Source organism: Centruroides vittatus, unplaced genomic scaffold (assembly GCF_030686945.1).
Source record: "Centruroides vittatus isolate TY-2023 unplaced genomic scaffold, ASM3068694v2 contig_112, whole genome shotgun sequence".
Lineage (NCBI taxonomy): Eukaryota > Metazoa > Arthropoda > Arachnida > Scorpiones > Buthidae > Centruroides > Centruroides vittatus.
The window spans coordinates 36,483-54,676 of NW_027120721.1; the positions used below are offsets into that span (position 1 = coordinate 36,483).

General features: G+C 36.5%; 3 protein-coding genes across 4 annotated transcripts in view; 1 reads left to right on the forward strand and 2 right to left on the reverse strand.

Moving 5' to 3' along the window:
• Positions 1–1,795: 1,795 nt before the first annotated feature.
• LOC136977873 (uncharacterized) overlaps positions 1,796–18,194 on the forward strand; it is a 124,912-nt gene continuing 108,513 nt past the window's right edge. Inside the window, exon 1 of the mRNA XM_067273481.1 lies at positions 1,796–1,811. The gene's annotated coding sequence lies outside the window, so the exon portion shown is untranslated. The remainder of the gene's footprint in view (positions 1,812–18,194) is intronic.
• LOC136977811 (protein unc-13 homolog 4B-like) lies at positions 7,995–14,013 on the reverse strand. Of its 2 annotated transcripts, XM_067273399.1 has the most exons (10): positions 13,976–14,013; positions 13,833–13,899; positions 13,563–13,763; positions 12,574–12,686; positions 12,236–12,484; positions 12,072–12,135; positions 9,848–9,905; positions 9,633–9,772; positions 8,324–8,418; positions 7,995–8,241 (listed from the first exon to the last, which is right to left on the reverse strand). In XM_067273399.1, exons 2-7 carry the CDS (start codon positions 13,878–13,880, stop codon positions 9,897–9,899), a joined length of 684 nt encoding a protein of 227 aa, XP_067129500.1. In that variant the 5' UTR covers positions 13,881–13,899; positions 13,976–14,013; the 3' UTR covers positions 7,995–8,241; positions 8,324–8,418; positions 9,633–9,772; positions 9,848–9,896. The 2 variants fall into 2 exon arrangements, with proteins under 2 accessions (XP_067129500.1, XP_067129493.1); XM_067273392.1 differs by lacking the exons at positions 7,995–8,241; positions 8,324–8,418; positions 9,633–9,772; positions 9,848–9,905 and having other exon boundaries at positions 11,900–12,135.
• LOC136977896 (uncharacterized) lies at positions 13,972–17,249 on the reverse strand. Its single transcript, XM_067273490.1, has 7 exons — positions 17,126–17,249; positions 16,994–17,056; positions 15,514–15,687; positions 15,099–15,165; positions 14,916–15,024; positions 14,122–14,163; positions 13,972–14,029 (listed from the first exon to the last, which is right to left on the reverse strand). Exons 1-7 carry the CDS (start codon positions 17,147–17,149, stop codon positions 13,972–13,974), a joined length of 537 nt encoding a protein of 178 aa, XP_067129591.1. The 5' UTR covers positions 17,150–17,249.

The following is an 18,194-nucleotide window of genomic DNA, read 5'->3' on the forward strand; positions in this document are numbered from 1 at the left end:
TTTAAACATGGATTGAACAAAATCAAAAATCACAAGGACTGATGTATTACCAGCAAAGGAGGTCAGTTCATCTAACCAACCAACCAACCTACCTAATAGTATATCCCCTCGATGTGGGTTCCTGTCCGTGGTGAGGGGATCTCCCAGAGATGGTTTAGTATTTCTTTTTTATTATCCCTGGGATCTGAACGCCCACTCACGTGTTTGCCGTGCGTGGTGGCCCGTATGCCGGAAAGGGGGATCCTGGTAGTTGAGGGGCAACATACCGTCTCCAACACACTGCTTTGGCCCTTGCTTCGGATAAACGGGAGGCTCAAATCAGGCTCCGTTTGAGTCAATCGGCTGGTCGTTGAGTCATTCTTGACCTTGGCTTGGAGTCAACCGATCGATGCAGACCGGGCAGACACGTCAGACAAGGTGTGCTCTTCCTGACTACATTGTGAGGGTATAGCTTTTGGGAAACCCTAGTGCGACGGTCTATGGGAGTCTCTTATGTGACGGCATCCCCCTGTTGGGCCCCATGGTGGGTGGGGTCACTAGGAGCTGAATATACATTCTTAAATATGGATTGCAAAAACTCAATTCCAAGCGACCAAAGAAAAGACCTCCAGCCAACCTGCTTACTTAATAGTACATGCAACTGGAGAAAAACCCCTTGCTAAGTGTTCCCTCTTTTTGATTCAAAAGCTGTTTGAATTAACCATTGGGCATTTGAAAAAATTCAAAAATTGAGGTCAGGGGACCTACTTGTAGAAACAGCTTCTCCTCAACAAACAACAAAGCTTTTGTCAATTACAACTTTTGGAGACATGGGAGTATCAGTCACACCACACGGAAGTTTGAACTCATCACGTGGTGTGATATCTGAGTTTGACTTGACGTCTGAAGACGAATCAGACATTTAGATCGGCCTCTTGGACCAAGGTGTCACTTCTGTCTGACGCATTTCGATTTGTCAAGACGGCAAGTTGATACCCACTAAACATTTAATTATCACATTCAACAACCCGACATTGCCATCTTTTGTCACAGCAGGATATCTGCGCTGCGCAGTTCGTCCGTATATTCCAAATCCGCTGCGTTTCTTTAAATGCCAGCGATTTGGACATTCCCAGACTTCTTGTCGAGGCAAAAACTTGTGCGCACAGTGTGGAACTGAAGGTCACAACAGTACTGAATGTAAAAGTAGCCACACTGTGTGAACTGCAAAGATGCCCATCCTTCCTACTCACGAAAGTGCCTTGCATGGCAAAGAGAAAAGAGATCTAACGGGTAAAAACTGTGAAAAACATCTCATATTCAGAGGCTCGTCGCATGGTCAGTTTAAGTGCACCTATGCAACAAAAGACATTTGCTGCCGCATTGAAATCTACTAACACATGTGGGGTTCAAACAGAGATTTCTGTCTCCCCAAGTGAATCTCTTACATGCCATGCAAAATGTTTAATACTCCCATCTATGAAAACACCAGAACAGGAGAGTACAAAAGCAAAAACACCTCTACGAAAAACTGGGATAACAACTAGGAATGTGGGTTCCAAAAAAACGAGTAAGAACCCACTAAACAAACAGAGAGTGAAAGCAGCACTCTCCAAATCCATAAAATCGGAGGCTCAGTCGATGAGTGAGTTTTCTGATATCTCTGACGAAGAGAATAAACTGGAGGTGACCCAAACAACATCGCCTCTAAAAGGAAAATCATCAGTTAAATTGAAGAGGGACACTTTTGCAAAGAATGCTACCTCAAACACATAATGGATTATAAAATAATTCAGTGGAATTGTTGTGGTTTCCGCAACAACTTCTCTGATGTTAAACACCTGACATTATCTACCACATCTCTCTGCGTGGCACTCCAGGAAACACATTTAAAACCTGGAGAAAAAATATCTTTAAAAGGATTTGGACTCTAACGCAAGGATGATGATAGCCACAACCGCGTCAGTGGAGGTGTGGCTATACTGGTTTCAAACTGCATCCCGTCCTTACCGGTACAAATAACAACAGAGCTGCAAGCTGTGGCAGTCAGAATTTCTATTGGAGTAACTGTCACAGTTTGTTCCATATACTTGCCACCAGATGTCAGAGTCGATGAAGATGAATTGGATGCCTTGGTTGAACAACTGCCGACTCCATTCCTTTTACTTTGTGATTTCAATGGCCACAATCCAATGTGGGGCAGTCTTGACATAAACCGTCGAGGCAGGGCCATTGAGAGATTTATAGGCAATCACCAACTGTATTTATTTAATACTGGAGAAGTGACATACTTCCATGCCCCAACAAGAACATTCACTGCCATTGACCTATCATTAGCAACTCCGAATCTGTTTTCAGCGTTTACATGGGAGGTTTGATCTAATCCACTCTCTAGTGACCACTTCCCAATATTTTTAAAATATCGAGGCAGAGAAAGCTGTGAAACAGCCCGTCTACCACGCTGGAAATTTGAAACGGCAGATTGGCCTGCATTTTTTTCTTTGGTTAACATCACTTAGGAAATGATCAATGCTGCTGATATCAATGACGCAGTTGAATTTGTCACTTCCAGTATTATTCAGGCAGCCGAAAAAACAATGGGGATAACATCAACCAGATATCCAAAACATCGAAACCATGGTGGGATCAGAATTGCGAGGCAGCATTTAAAAAACAAAAGAAAGCATGGGGGATTTTTAGAAGATACCCCACTGCTAACAATTTGGTTGCTTTTAAAAAAGCAAAGGCAAATGCCAGAAAAATAAGGAGGCAAAGCCAAAGGGATTCTTGGAGGAAGTATGTATCTAGCATAACATCTTCTACCAGCTCAAAAGCAGTCTGGGATAAAATCCATAAAATTAATGGGAAATATGCTTCTCACTCTCTGTCCATGCTGGAAAATAATGGCACAATAATCAGCGACATACAGGGTATTGCTGATTTGGTGGGTGAAACGTTTTCTTCTTCATCTAGCAATATAATGTATACAAAGAACTTTCAAGCTTATAAAGCCCAAACTGAAAAACAAAATTTAAATTTCCATTTTTTATCTAATGAGGAATACAATGTGCCATTCACCAGAATCGAATTACAAACAGCGATCTTTCGCTCAGGGAATACTGCTGTAGGCCCGGATAAAATTCACTATAGCATGATTAAAAGTCATTAATATGTATAAAGAGATTTGATCATTTATTTATTATACTATATAGTTTTTATTTATTTTGTTTTTTTTTCATCTAAATTGTTGTATACATTTATTGTTGTTGTTTTTTCTTTCTTTATTTATTTATTTAATTTCATTTTATTTTTATGTTTTGTACGTAATTTTTATCATATGTTTTTTGATTTGTTTTGTTTAATTAAATTTATCTACCATTTGACCTGGCGCAGCTTAGCCTATATGGTTCTTGCACCAAAAAACAAGAATCAACCAATTAACTAACCAATTCCCTTGGAAATTTATTAAATCTGTTTAACAGAATATGGACAGAACATATTTTCCCTGACTCTTGGAGGCTATCAATCATTATTCCCATTCCCAAGCCAAGAAAAGACTGTAAGAATCCCTCTAATTACAGACCAATCTCTTTGACGTGTTGTCTCTGCAAACTTTTTGAGAGAATGGTAAACAGACGCCTGATGTTCCTCCTAGAGGAAAAGAACTACTTTTCACCACATCAGAGTGGATTTCGTAGGAACAGAAGTACCACAGACAATCTAGTAAACCTTTAAACATCTATACGTGAAGCGTTTGTAAGACGACAGCACTTAGTGTTTGTGTTTTTCGATATAGAGAAGGCTTATGATCGCTGCTGGCGATATGGAATACTTTGTGATCTGCATGAATTTGGACTGCGGGGTAATCTGCCAATTTTTATAAAAAACTTTTTGCAGAATCGAAGATTCCAAGTTAGGATAGGCAACACTTTGTCTAGGCCTTTCACACAAGAAGAGGGTGTTCCTCAAGGTTCTATTCTGAGTGTGACTCTGTTCCTAATCAAAATTAATAGCATAGCTAAGTGTCTTCCTTCCAGTGTGAAACACTCCTTGTATGTGGATGACTTTCAGATCTCCTGTCAGTCTACTAACATGAGTTTTATTGAAAGACAACTGCAAACCTTTCTAAATCGGATAGACAATTGGTCCAAGATCAATGGTTTTACTTTTAATGCAGAGAAGACCTCGTGCATCCACTTTTGCCGAAGGCGTGGTTTGCACCTGACCCTGAAATTAATTTAAATGGGGTTAAGATTCCAATGGTCAACGAAGCAAAATTTTTGGGTGTCGTGTTTGACCATAAATTGACGTTCTTGCCACACTTGCGCAGTTTGAAGAGTAGATGTTTAAAATCTCTGAACCTTTTAAAGGTATTATGCTGCTCATTCTGAGGAGCAGACAAATGTTTAATGCTTAGAATATATAGAGCCCTTGTTCGCTCTAAGCTTGATTATGGATGTATCGTGTATGTCTCTGCGCGAGAATCTACTCTTCGGATGCTGGATCCAATCTACCATCAAGCATTGCGTTTGTGCACTGGTGCGTTTTGAACTTCTTTTGTCCATAGTTTGTACGTAGATGCTTATGAGCCTCCACTATCTCTCAGGAGAGAGCAGTTGTCTTTGTTCTATTATATTAAACAGAAATCTCTGGCTAAACCTTCAGTTTATTGTACAGTATCAGATACTCAGCTGAAAAGATTATTTACAGCTTGCCCAAGTTGTGTCCTTACATTCGACATTAGAATGGAGAATGTAAGCAGCACGATTGATTTGGACACAAGCAACATTTCACAGGCCGAGGTCGATAATATATCACCTTGGTCAACTTCTGTGATTAATGTTGACTTTAGCTTAAAGCAGTTTCCTAAAGAATCCACCTTGGACTACATCTATAGGCAGCACTTTGCAGAAATTCAACACCACTACAGGAATTTAATTTCTATTTATACTGATTGATCAAAATCGGTTGATTACGTTGGCTCAGTTTTAGTCTGCCAGGATGAGATCATGGCAGAACAAATTGCATCGAATTCTTCCATCTTTACTGCAGAGTTGCAGGCTATTTATCTAGCCTTAAAATATGTAATTAGGAAAGGTCATCGTTGCTGTGTTATTTACAGTGACTCAATTAGTGCACTTCAGGCTTTGATCTCACACGAACCTAGTTTTCACTCCTTAGTGATTAAAATTCGCAAACTGTTTTGCCATCTTATTGCAAGTAATATTTTTGTAAAATTTTGTTGGGTCCCAGGCCATGTAGGTATAAAAGGGAATGAAGCAGCTGACGCAGCTGCAAAGTCAGCAAGTCCTTCTCAGCATACAATATTTATGGAAGGAGGTGACTTGAAGCTAGTCGTTAAAAAACGACTAGCAGAGAGATGGCAAAATGTGTGGAACGAACAAGTCCACAATAAACTTTACGAGATCAAACCTATAATAGAAAATTGGACACACAACAAACAGTATGATAGGAGATCTGAAGTCATTCTTACTCGTTTGAGGATTGGACATACTCGGCTTACTCATCAATACCTTTTGAAGGGTGATGACCAGCCAGTATGCCAGTATTGCAACTGTACTTTAAGTGTTAAACACATACTTTGCAACTGTGTTGCTTTTGACCAGAGTCGCAGACAGTATTTCGGAAATGCAAATCTGAGAGAGATTTTGGGCCAGAGGCCAAATCTTGATAAGATAATGAACTTTTTGAAAGTTATAAATATTAATAGAGAGATTTAAGTTAAATTATTTATTTATTTATTTATTATATATTTATATTTGTGTTGTTCTGTTTGTTTGTGTTTTTGTGTTGTATTGACGTTTTGTGATATATATATTTAGCTTTGTTTAATTTTACCATTTGTCATGGCGCAGCATAGCCTGTATGGCTCTTGTGCCAAAAAACTAGAACTAACTAACTAACTTTTCCATAGACGGCCTCATTGTCGGCAACAATACCTCATCAAGTATCTCCATATATTGCACGGCGGTGAGGTGACCGTCTATACGGACCAACTCCCCGGGACCTGCAGCCGGCATTTATCCCCAAACGCCTGTAAACGGAAAATGTCAATAAAGTTGTGATATATGAAATGAGCGTGCCGATATGTTGTCATGTTCAAAGAGTTAATGACAAATACATGAAAACACTAAATTTAAAAACTCACTTAACGAGAAGCGGCCACTTTTTTGGGTGCTCCACACGTATTCTGTGTTGTGCCGTGTGCCTTGTGGTCGGCACACTCCCACAGGAATCTGAAGAAAACACTTTTTCATCCGAAAAAACTACGGATGACCAGTCCTCTGTCGACCAATTTTTCTATTGCTGGGTGAACCCGAGACGATCGAACTGATTGGCTACCGTTAATGATTGTTTTTGGACCGCCCTTTTTCCAAACAACTTGAATTGTCGTAACCTATTAGTGAAATATATATATTATTTTGTTTCTTACATTTCTGTATACGCAAGAACACGTTAATAAATTTGTATTTTTGGCGGTTCATTATATTGATAGAAATATATTTCAAAGGACGTTTGATTATATACTACAAATGATACATACCTTTTTTTTACTGTAGTTGTAGATACATCTAAATCCAACTCTTCTTTGCAGAGTTTCCGCTGACTTGAATGGGTTCACTTGGCTGCAAGCCTGCAACCGAGTGTCCTCTTCTTTGGTAGTGGTCTTTCTCGGCTTTTGGCTCTTCCCAGAGCCACGAAACCCGTGTCCTGGTACAATTTGACAATTCTTTGCACAGAGCGAGCTGATATCTTGAACATTTCCGCTATTTTATCGTAAGGTTTTTCGTCGTTGTTATGGTGTATTATTAATGTTCGTAGCGCCTTCGTAATTGCTTTTGGCATCGTACATCGATTAATTTCGCAGGTCATCATGGGCTTTATATACTCTTGCTCCCCGTAGCAATTCAATTCAATTTCATGCTAACAGACATAAATAATATAGACAGATAGAAATTAATGGCAGATTTTTATGTCTCCTTATAATTACTGCATGTGTTGACCTCTAATATTCTGTTATATACAAAACGTTGGGCAAATGAGCATTTGAATTCGAAAACAAATAACTTGATAATATTAAGTTACTACATAATTTATTTGTATGGGTAGAGATTTGCAGCATAAAATAAATACTTATGGAACGAATTGCCCTTTAATTTTACGTGTTATGATTGTATAGACAATTACTACACGTGTTTGATAGATTATCATCATTTTAATACTTGATTTATTAATATAAAAAAAATTACATTTACCAGATGAAGCATGTTTCCACCGAAGGTAGAGAACGTTACGCGCAGGCCAACATTTAAGAGCACTGATGATGTAATAGTCTTATACTTGGTTTATGTACGATAAGTGCAAAATGTATTTTTTTAACGTAAGTGACGTCATTTGACATGTCAATCATTTTTACCTATGCTCCTATTGGTTTAAAATGAATTGCGCCGTTGTACGATTTATTGGGGGTGATAGGAATGATTCAGGAGGGATTTTGTTGAGCACTAAGCTAAAAAACGTAATCACCGCTCGTTTAAAATAATTGGTGTTTTTAATAAATATCTGACAGTGAAACCCGCTTCTCTCCAATTCCTTTGTAATTGGAGGGATGTGGGGTTGGAAGTCATGGTCACAATAGTAAATGTTTATTGCCTTTACAGAAGGGTGTGAATCACACTGATTTTGAACGTAAACAAACCGATAAGTGCTTTATTACAGTGTCAATTATCTCAAGTTTCAGCGATCGACATCCGTATTCTTTGTAACTGGAGAAGGTGTAAAGTTGGTTGTCAAGGTCACAGTAGTAACTGTTTATTCTTTTCACTGAAGAGATTCATTTTATCCACCCCGTTGTTATATGAACAACGTTCTAGCAATTTTGCATATTTAGACAAAAGAATATTGTGTAAAAGAATAAAGACTTCGATAGGTAACTACGTGTTCCTGTGTTTAAAATAAACTGATTGTAAAGACTACTTTGTAAGTTTTCAAAATACAAATGTTTATTAATATCAATGTTACTGTATTATATTTATATAAAACACATTTTCATGTAAGTTAAAAATTTTTGAAAGTTCTTCATCACTATCTCATTTAATTCTGTATTACTTTTAAACAAGAAATTTATAATATAAAATGATGTGTTAAAGTTCTTTACACAAAGCATCGATATGGATATTCATCTTCAAGATATTTCAAGAATTTGAGTTAATGAATTTTGCATCTTCCGACATTTCGTATCTGTAGAAAACACGCTATTTCGATTATTAAACATTTATCAGAAGAGGGTTTATAATTAATTTATAGTGGAAGAAAAGCATACTTAATGGATATTTCTGTTCTGATTAGAAATTTATGCTCTGTATATTGGTATCAATCCACGCGATGAGTGATTCCAATTTTAAACTGTTTCCAGTTCTAAAAATGAAAAATTATTATATATTCATATATTTAGTATTTGTGGTTTAGGACCCCACTAATACAGGGTTTTGGATAAAAAGGAATAAATCGTCTTGCTTTAAAACAGTCAAGTCGCGGAATGTTCTGGTTAACAAGGTTGTGTAACTGTGGAATGTCTGCTTTCCAGAAGACATTCCACAGTTACTGTCATTGCATGTAATTTTCAACAGTTTATGGCAGGGAGGTTAAAGCATAATCCTAAACTTTGGATTCCCAGGATCTGATTTGGATTACTTAACAGGGATTTCTCATGCAAGGTCTGTTCCACATATGTTAAGTTTCATTCCTGACTATGCCACTTAGCCCATTGTGGGTCTGGTCGAAGCGACAATGAGTATGATCAAAAAGTCCTCTTAGTACTCACAGGACAGAGTGTCGTCTTTTTCTTGGGTATTTGTCACAATATAATGTTTTTGTCTCTCTAATTACTTCTGTCCATCTATGGTCGAGATTAAATATACTGTTTGTTTCGGATCATCAACGTGCTGACTGCGTAAGTTTCTACATTTTTATCACGTGTCTTACATAGGAGCCAGATTCTAGTAGTATCCTTTTACGACAGAATGCCGTGTGTTGTAATACCTTAGCCCATGAATCGTATTGCATACCATATGAGGTTCATTTTGTAGTTAAGACATCTTCGGATATAATAGAATTTTGCAATTTTCGGACCACACTTCTTTTTGTTGATTCATTATATCTGGCCGAACCAATTAAAAAGTAGGTCTACCACTTTGACAGACTCGAGATCAAATATTGGCGTGAATCTTCAGTAATTTTACACGAGAATTGTGAAATATCATCATCAGTCCAATCTGATTCCATGAAAAATCCTCGATATCGCTACACGAGGCGATCTGACAAGTGTGAATTGCCTACTAGAAGGACTTTCTATGGGCAACTACCTCTACTTTGCTGTAAGATATACGGAAAAAATCCGGATAACTCTATGTAACTACGCGTTGCTGAGGTGTGAAACTGTGATCAACTGTCATTGTTCAGTTGAACCTATGCTGATCTTATTAAAAAGGTCCACGGGGCAAAATAAACCAGAAATAAAAAGTCCGTTATGTCGAGAGTCAACATTGCTACAATTTTCAATTAATGAAAATCCTGTTGTGATTTTCAGTAATTGAAATTTTACCTGAAATTTTCAGTAATTGTAATTTTACCTGTTGTTATCGATGTTCTTCAGAAGATATTCTACTAGTTTTGTCAATGCGTTGTAAATCTCTTGTAATTTCAGTAATCGGTTTTTCGTGATTGATTTCTTCAATAAATTTTTAACGTGAACACCAATTATGTCGTTCATCTGTAATTTCAGTACATTATCAATGCAAATGTAATTGTAAAGTTAAAAATTACCGAATTAATTTCTAAAATTTACCGTATTGTCAACTTCATCGTAAACAAATTTCGTGTAGGTATAGAAATTATTAGAAGCTCTAAAAATACATAATTAATTGTTAAAAGTTAACAAAGATTACAAAACAATGGATTTAATTTATTTAGCAAATTCCAAGAAAAGAAATGTCATTGTTTAGTAACTGCTCAGTAACATATTAATTATCGATTAAATTATAAAAAATAAAATTATTATATAAACAAAATAAGGAAGTTGGTTAATTACTAAGATTAAACAATAAAACATTAGCGAGGTTCAGGCCGAAGTTTTAAACGCGAAAGTGTACGTCGGACGTTCAGCGCCGCTTTCCTGTAAACCTAGAAGTTTGGCAATGGCGTTTGGAATGTCGAGCATGATTCCACTGACTTTTCAAACGCCATTGTCAAACTTCTAGGCTTACAGGAAAGCGGCGCTGAACGTTCGACGTACACGTTTTCGCGTTGAAAACTTCGGCCTAAACCTCGCTATTAACACCTTTTTCGCTTTGTCTGCACTTGCAAGTAACAGGCCGTTTAAATCCTAATTATCCTGAGTTTGGCCAGACTCACAATGGGGATGGCCGAGTAATAAGAGACTGGCCCTACGGTAACTAACACGTATAAGGAGATTTAATTATTTATTTACCCTTTACTTTTATATAGCTCGTGTTTTGTTTATTTTTATAGCTGTATATACTTGTTATTGTTTTCTTATTTTCTCAAGGGCCACTCCTTGTGCACTTTAAAAAAATAATAATAAAGAAACAAGACTGGTCCTACATATTCGGGACATATTGCTCATTAGAAAAATGAGCAATCTGTCCCGAATTTCACCGTCCGGATTTGATCCCGCATCCCCAGAGAAGTAGAATTAGGTTTCCACCACCTTGGCTGCCAACGCCAACACATTTATATCAAGCCTAGTATTAACTGAATGGATAAACTGCTAAACACTGATAGTTGAGCCAGGATTCGCGCCTGTTAAATGGACTGGCCGTTTAGCAAACTTCGTGTGTTTAACACCTGCACAGGTGTTAAACACGCGAAGCTTTGCAGTTCTGTATAAAAGTTTTCCGATAGGCATTGCCATTTGGCAGATCTTCCTCGTGTTGTGTTGTCGCATACTGTGTACCTATAAACTTATCTTATGAACATAACAATCATGTTTTGTTTGAGTTTATATAAAAAAATTAACCTGTTTAATCTCTGGTAAATTATTCACTTACTTTTGGAATTGAATATCTAATTGTTCCAAATCGTTTATAAGATGTAAGGCGATTTTTTCTATTAATTTAGTTTTCAGTTCATCCTTTTAAAGATATTTTGCAATCGATTAAACACAAAATTATACAAAAACTTTTTACCTTTACACTTAAACTAAACTTACAGATCGATTGTCCTCTAGAAATTGAAAATTTTTTCTAAAGTACATCTGAAGATCTTCCTATATAAGTTAATTAATCAATACAGTGAATAAGTAAGCCACGAAGAAAGAAATGTAAGAGTGAGTCAAATAAAAGTGAACAAACGTAATTATTTCGCAAACTGTTATCTGTAAGTATGTTCATTGAGTCATTTGTCTTTCAGATAATGAGCCTGGTGATTCCGTGCTCGCGGATATTTTTTGGGTTCTGCTTCAGGAAGTCTATTACCATCTCTTGCACCTCTTCGTCCAAGGATAGCCTGAAACCTTTTGGATATTCTTTCAATTCACCGTACACACGTGATGGCAATGAATTGCAAAGAACTCGGACTGCTGCAGAATTTCCGATTCAAAGTTCTCAAGTTTGTCAGAAGATACATTTTTAATGGGCAATCTTATAGTGACGGGTAAGAGGATCGCAGTGTCTGAGACTTGCAATTAATAATAAGTGTTTTCTGTTCTGAATCGCATTTCGTATTACAGTCCAGACTCTGGACCTCTTATCATGCTATTTATGTGTTCAATGTATTGAAAAAGTATCCGAAAGGTTGCAGGTTCAGCTCAGTGGAAGCGGTCAACAAGCGCATTTCTGGATCCGAGGATGCAGAACTTCAAAACTTCCTAAAGCACAAACTAAAAGATTTCTATGATTATGGAATTATTACACTCGTTATTCAATGCGACAAACTCCTAAACGCTGATGGTCGTCACTTTTAACCTAAAATTTCCAAAAAATTGCATTGGTTCACCTTCTTTTGACTCGCCCTAATAAATAATTCCTAATTATATTCATATTTATATACACCTTGATAGCTTCGATCACATTTTGTTCCATACGTTTGTCAAAAGCTCCAAAATTAATTATTAATCTGCAATAAAAAATTGGACTTTAAAATATTGTCAAGAAATTAATTATTTTTGAGATAAATTTCGTAACAGAATAAATCCATAAGGAATTTCAGAGTGTACCTCAAGAGTGAACGAAACTGAAGTCGATTTTGTGCATCCTTCAAGTGAAATATTTCGTGTAGATTTCTCAAATACTCGAGACAATGTTCTTGGAAAATAGATAAATCTTTTTTCAACGAAGATTTCAAGGTAGACTGATCTTCATTTACTGTCAATTTATCGTTGATGTTATACAGAACGTTGTTATAAAGAATGAAGTTATAACTTAAATTTCTGTCGTTTAGGTAATGTCGCATACAAAACCATACACTTTACAGGAGCAAATAATTAACGCAAACATTACATTTTTATAATTTGGTAAATAATAAAGACAAATTACGTGAAACACTAAGTTGTACCAGATGTAGTGATCTATAGGAAAGAGTCCATATTGTACGGCATGTTGCATTATAAAAGTCCAACCTTCCGGATCAAAGGCTCCATGTAAATATTCGTAGTCTTCGTAGCCGAGCTGAAACAATGAATATGATAAATTTACCAACGTTTAAACTGTTAAGTCGTTTGGATCTGGAGCAAGATTGGACTAATTTAAATTGATGGTAGAAGGCTGGAACCATCAATCTAAACCTAAAAGGAACTAGTTTTTTCATGCGTTTCTATTCCCACCAGACAGCTTGGTTTGATGGTTTCCGGAAAGTCTTTCTACAGGAAACTGATGTTCATTTAGGTATTAGACACTTGAAAACATCTGTGAAATTCCACCGGTAGTCCATTGATAAAAACACGAAACCGCAAGCAACTGTGTTCCACTGGAGAAAATCAATGTTCAGTGGTTTTATCCACTCGGCCAGTGGTGGAATCTAGTGCTCGGTACCCAAACACCACAAGATCGTTTATGATGGCCGAGTGGTTCAGCCTACCGCTCTGGTGGAGCGAGGCTCGAATTCGAGCGAATAACTCCAAAAATTTTTCAAGCGCAATTTGTCTTGGATGTGTCAGGCTTTGTTCCTCACCCTTGGCTATGGCCGTTGTAAGGCGTGTAAAAAGCGTCATATTTCCGACAGGACAGAAAAAGTCGAAAATAATAAAAAGATTAGTTTCAAATGTATCTCGTGTATTGTGCTGGTTTAAGTGGTGGAGTTAGATTGAACTGATGGGAAATGAAATGCAACAACACATGGGCGATCAGCGAAAGGAAACCTTCAAAAACGACTTTCTAAGGGAAACTGGCCCCTATTTAGATACTAAACATGTGAAGATACCCCCAAAAAAACTCCAGTTGATCATGCGCGACCTAGAGACTATCAGTTTTTGGTAATCTGGGCACACGACCACTAGTGGACACAAAAGCTAAGAGCAGATGATTATTTAAATATTGAATACTCACTTCGGTTATTCTGATGTCTTTCAATAAAAATAATCGACACAAATTAATATGGTTTTCAATTGTAGGAGCAGTCGAACGATCCTTTTGCGCTTTAAATTCATAATTAATTACCAAAGATCCTCGAGATATGATCTTGTCTGCTTTAAAAAATACCGTCATCGCATTTTCAGTGTCTCCGGTATTTCGAAGAAATGATAATTTCTTGTTGTTTAGTGAAACAGTTAGATGGTTATCAAAAATAAAATATAGAATTATTGTAATTTTCGTTACTTTAATAGGAATTTCGGCCGAAGAAATGAAATTATCTCTTGATTCCATACTCTTACATCTAAATATTCTGTCCAAACGTATGAAGTTGTGTTATCAAATGAAAATGTATGTTTAAGGATTACTAACTAATTAAAAGATTTTACTTTCTGATGAAAGATTTCCTGTTCACATTTTTTGCTGTCGAATCCTTTTTCTTCCTGAAAATTAATTTTATTAAATGATTTATATTAAATTAAATTATATTCAAGAGTAAATATATTTGGAATATCAACTATTGTTTTCGACTTACCAGAGTTGGATTGTTAAAGTCCTTTCGTTGGAAACATTCTCTCTGCGAATAATTTAATATAAGTATGTTTTATGTTTTTGGGTATTAATAGTACTGTTTACAATTGTATTGGATTAAGTCAGGTGTCCCCAAAGTTTTTAAGAGGAAAGCCACATTACTAATTCCGACAACAGCAGCTGGTCGGAGCGATTTTCAATTTACATATATATGTGTGTCTGTGTGATGACACACTCACATAGTATATGCAAATTGAAATAATAATAATCATAGAACTTTATTGAAAATTAAGAAAATACATTATAAGTATTATGAGAAAGTATTTTTTATAATCGTGATTTAATTTTAATTGTCTAGAAGCAACACGGGTCAATAAATCCTCGTCTCGAGTCATAGTTTGCGATTCCTGAACTAAGTCAACTCAATGCGTAGGCGATCTGCCAAGGGGGTTCTTCACAGTATGATTTTCACTGAGAAACTGGCCACTGTTTTGGTGTTATACACGTGAAGGAAATACGGAAAAATTAACATAAGACTAGCAAGAAATTACCAGCGTTTGGCGGTTTCAAAGAGTGGCTTTTAACTGATATCCTTCGCGAGATCGGCCAGTAGGAGCGGTCGGATGGCGTAGGACGAAGACAGAAGGCCCAGGATGTCGATCGTCCGGATACCAAAGAATGGTAGGCTGGTGTATTGACCACCATCTCCACCCGACAGCTTTCGTATGCATTTACGAGAACTTTATAAATATGCAATTAATGTAGAAATAGTTTACGAATTGTGAACGGAATATTTACAGAAGCAAAGTTTCCTTGCAAGAAGGACAGTCATTAGTTTTCGGGATTTTTGCGATTTTCTTTTCTTTGGGATTGATCCAAACAATGCAGTAAGAACTTATTTCCTCATCTGAATAAGATTATTCCCAATCAAGTAAATGTAATAGGAAATCGTTAATTATATGCAGATTATTTCAAACTCACTTTGAGTTTTGTCCGATTTCAATAAGTCAGCGGAAACGATAGTAAGTTTTAGCCCAATGACCGGTTTCTATGGGAGAACACAACTAAATATAATCGTTTACTATGCAGGATAGTCATAAAGTAACTTGACCAACTAACGACGATCTCGGGAGCGAGGAGTACATTGAAACTTTTGCAGGATAAGTATAGGATAACATAGGAGTAAAACAAGTTTTTCCAGTTTCCAGTACAAACACCAGAAATTCATGAAACCACGAGATTTTGCATAACGGAAAAAGCATAAGGCGTTAGAGAGATGTGTACTTATCCCGCGAAACTTTCAATGGATTCCTCGCTTTTAGTTGGTCAAGTGACTCTGACCACCCATTAAATCAATATGTTTATCATTTAGAAGTGAAAATTTCTGCGGCTTTACCTTCCACTGTGATAAAGTTTCTTTTATTTTTTTCCATTTATTTTTCTCTGTCGGCGGTAATAAAATTTTATTTAGATAAAGGAATAATTCTTCTTTTGTACACGGACATAAATCATGTGGTCTTCCAATATAATTATTCGCTATGCTGAGGCAAATGGAATATGTTTGCCATAGCTGAAAGAAAATAAATTTTGTAAATTCAATCGTTTCCAGTTAAAATTAAAGTTATTGTCGTGCAGTCAGGCTGATCGCTGCACGATACTAACAAGGAGACACAAAGTTTTCACGTCCTGAACTTTGCTGAAATTTTAATAATTTTAATTTCTTTTTTGTTTGTTAAATTATGGCAACGCGACACTTTGGCGATCTGCCTAGGGGAGATGCCTTCCTGGAGGTCTTTTCAAGGGAAACTGGCCTCTATTTAGGCGTTACAGACGTGGAGAAAACCCGGAAAACTCCACGTGGCCAGCCCGTCCGAGCGAGGCGCGAACTCACGACCGAACTACCAGTGTTCAGGGTACGAATTTAATGCCTGTTAGTACACCTCTTCCACTAATGCACGGTAATGTAAACTACTGTTAATTGGCACGAGTTATGTTACGTGCATTAGTGGAAAAGGTGTATTAACAGGTATTAAAATTTCAGCAGAGTCTAGGATTTGAAAGCTTTGATGTCTCTGAAATATTATTTTATATAAAACATGAAAGGTAATATACATGTAAGCAGGAAATTGGACATACAAAAATTATAACTAGAAGAAGTAGAATGAAAGATTTGGTTTAATAGGATAACGAAATGCAACACGTGGGCATTTGTGCCTTCCTGGAGAACTTTATACGGGTAACTGATCTCTATTTGGAGTTAGACATGTGAAGGAAACCGGGAAAGCTGTATGTAGATGAGGCACGAATTTGATAAACAGTGTTCAGTGGTTTCATCTACTCAGCTATTGGTGGGTAGGAGAACAAAAGAACAATGCACACCATTCTGTAAAATTAATGAAAGGAAAGAAAAATTGTATTCTGGACGAACTACTGTAGGTAAGGCTAGGAAAGAAGAGACGTTTGCTGTCATCAATCAACAAAGCAGAAATGATGTCACTAGTTGATGGTTGCGGTTTCGTTTTTACCAGCAGCTTGCCACGTCGAGTTTTCCTGATTTTTTCACGCATCTAACAATGAAATAGGTGGCAGCTTTTCATGAAATATTTTCGGGAGGGACACACCTTGGCAGATAGCCCATGTAATGGGTTATCTTCCCCCGTCAATTCAGTCCAACCTAATCCACATATGGTACTTAATAGCAGAGACAGACAGACAAAGCTTGACCGCATACATAACGCTCTTATTTTGAGCGCTTTCATTCAGAAATTAGCGAATTAGTAATAGATATGCGAAGAGGCCCTTTTAATGTCCGCAAAGGAAAAAGAATTTTAAATAAATAAATAAACTTATGGTCATTAATAACAATCATTGCCTACTTTAGAGTATTTTTCCAACTTCTCCAGGAATATATCCATTTTTTCGGAGTAGTCAGATGACTCCTGTTTAAAGTGAAAATGCATTTAAGTTTTAAACAATATATTAACATTTAATTTTAGAAGAGTATTTACCAGGGATATTCTTCGTGTATTCATCGCGAAAACTATTCATAAGCAATTAATTCTTAATTTTTATTGTTAATATAATACACAAATTGCCAGTTATAACAATAACTTCTGATAACGTGACTTAATTATTTATTAATAATGGATATAAAGTGTTATTAATTAATACATTTAATTTTAATTGTTATATTTTTTCAAATTACAGTATATTAATATATAATAACTTGAGTTGTGGAATGATTTTTTCATTCCTGTTTTAATCTGGTGCATTCTGAAATCTTTTCGAGTATTCTCTCCCGAGCCTTTTTTCAAGCCAGTGGTGAGTTTGGACAGGCCAACAGACCATCTTCTATCTCCTCCCCTCGCCTTTTACTATCAAAATTTAATAGCATCAATGACTCTAATACACAAACCACTCTGCAACGTTCCAGAAATTTTCGACAAAAGGCAAAGGAGTTAAGCTTCAAAGAGGGTGAACAAAATCGTACCCCCCACACGCATACACACTAACATCCGTACATACAGAAAGCCCCTGAATTATTTTGCATATTTCGAAAATAAAGGAAATAAAACATGAATAACAAGTTAATGAGAGTTTTGAATCAAATATAATCCCTAGATTCTGGTCTCTATCAACAATTTCCAATCTTCGATCATCAATAAAAAAGGCTTTGCATGTTGGTGGTCTCACCAGACTATAGATCATTATTTTAGTCTCGCTAGAGTTTATTTGTAAATTTAACTTCTTAAGTAAGGAGTTAAGTTTATCAATATTGCATTGTAATGAATGACGACGGCTATTTACGAGTTTAATATCATCGGCGTGTGTATTTATGAACTAAGAAGTTAAATTGTTACAAAACGTTTAGTTATGTAAAAAAACAGAACAGCCGAAAGAGATGTGTCAACTCCACCATGTCTCATTTTATCTGACATAGACCCTTCCAGTTCATGCTGACTTATGTCTACTTTTTAAATTAAAACCATAAATATCTCTTCGGGGAAGCAAATCGCCTTAGAAGAGTCGATTCGCTTTCCCGAAGAAAAATATTTATGGTTTTAATTTAAATTCAAG

Coding starts and splice junctions, on each gene's coding strand:
- LOC136977896 (XM_067273490.1), bottom strand. CDS start 17,149: ATGAATACACGAAGAATATCCCTG. Junction 15,688..16,993: donor AGTTGGAAAAATACTCTAAA/GTAGGCAATGAT, acceptor ATTTTCTTTCAG/CTATGGCAAACATATTCCAT. Junction 14,164..14,915: donor TGCAAGGAAACTTTGCTTCT/GTAAATATTCCG, acceptor AATTATTCGCAG/AGAGAATGTTTCCAACGAAA.
- LOC136977811 (XM_067273392.1), bottom strand. CDS start 13,880: ATGGAATCAAGAGATAATTTCATTTCTTCGGCCGAAATTCCTATTAAA. Junction 12,687..13,562: donor AAGACATCAGAATAACCGAA/GTGAGTATTCAA, acceptor TCATTGTTTCAG/CTCGGCTACGAAGACTACGA. Junction 12,136..12,235: donor CAGTTTCGTTCACTCTTGAG/GTACACTCTGAA, acceptor TTTTTATTGCAG/ATTAATAATTAATTTTGGAG.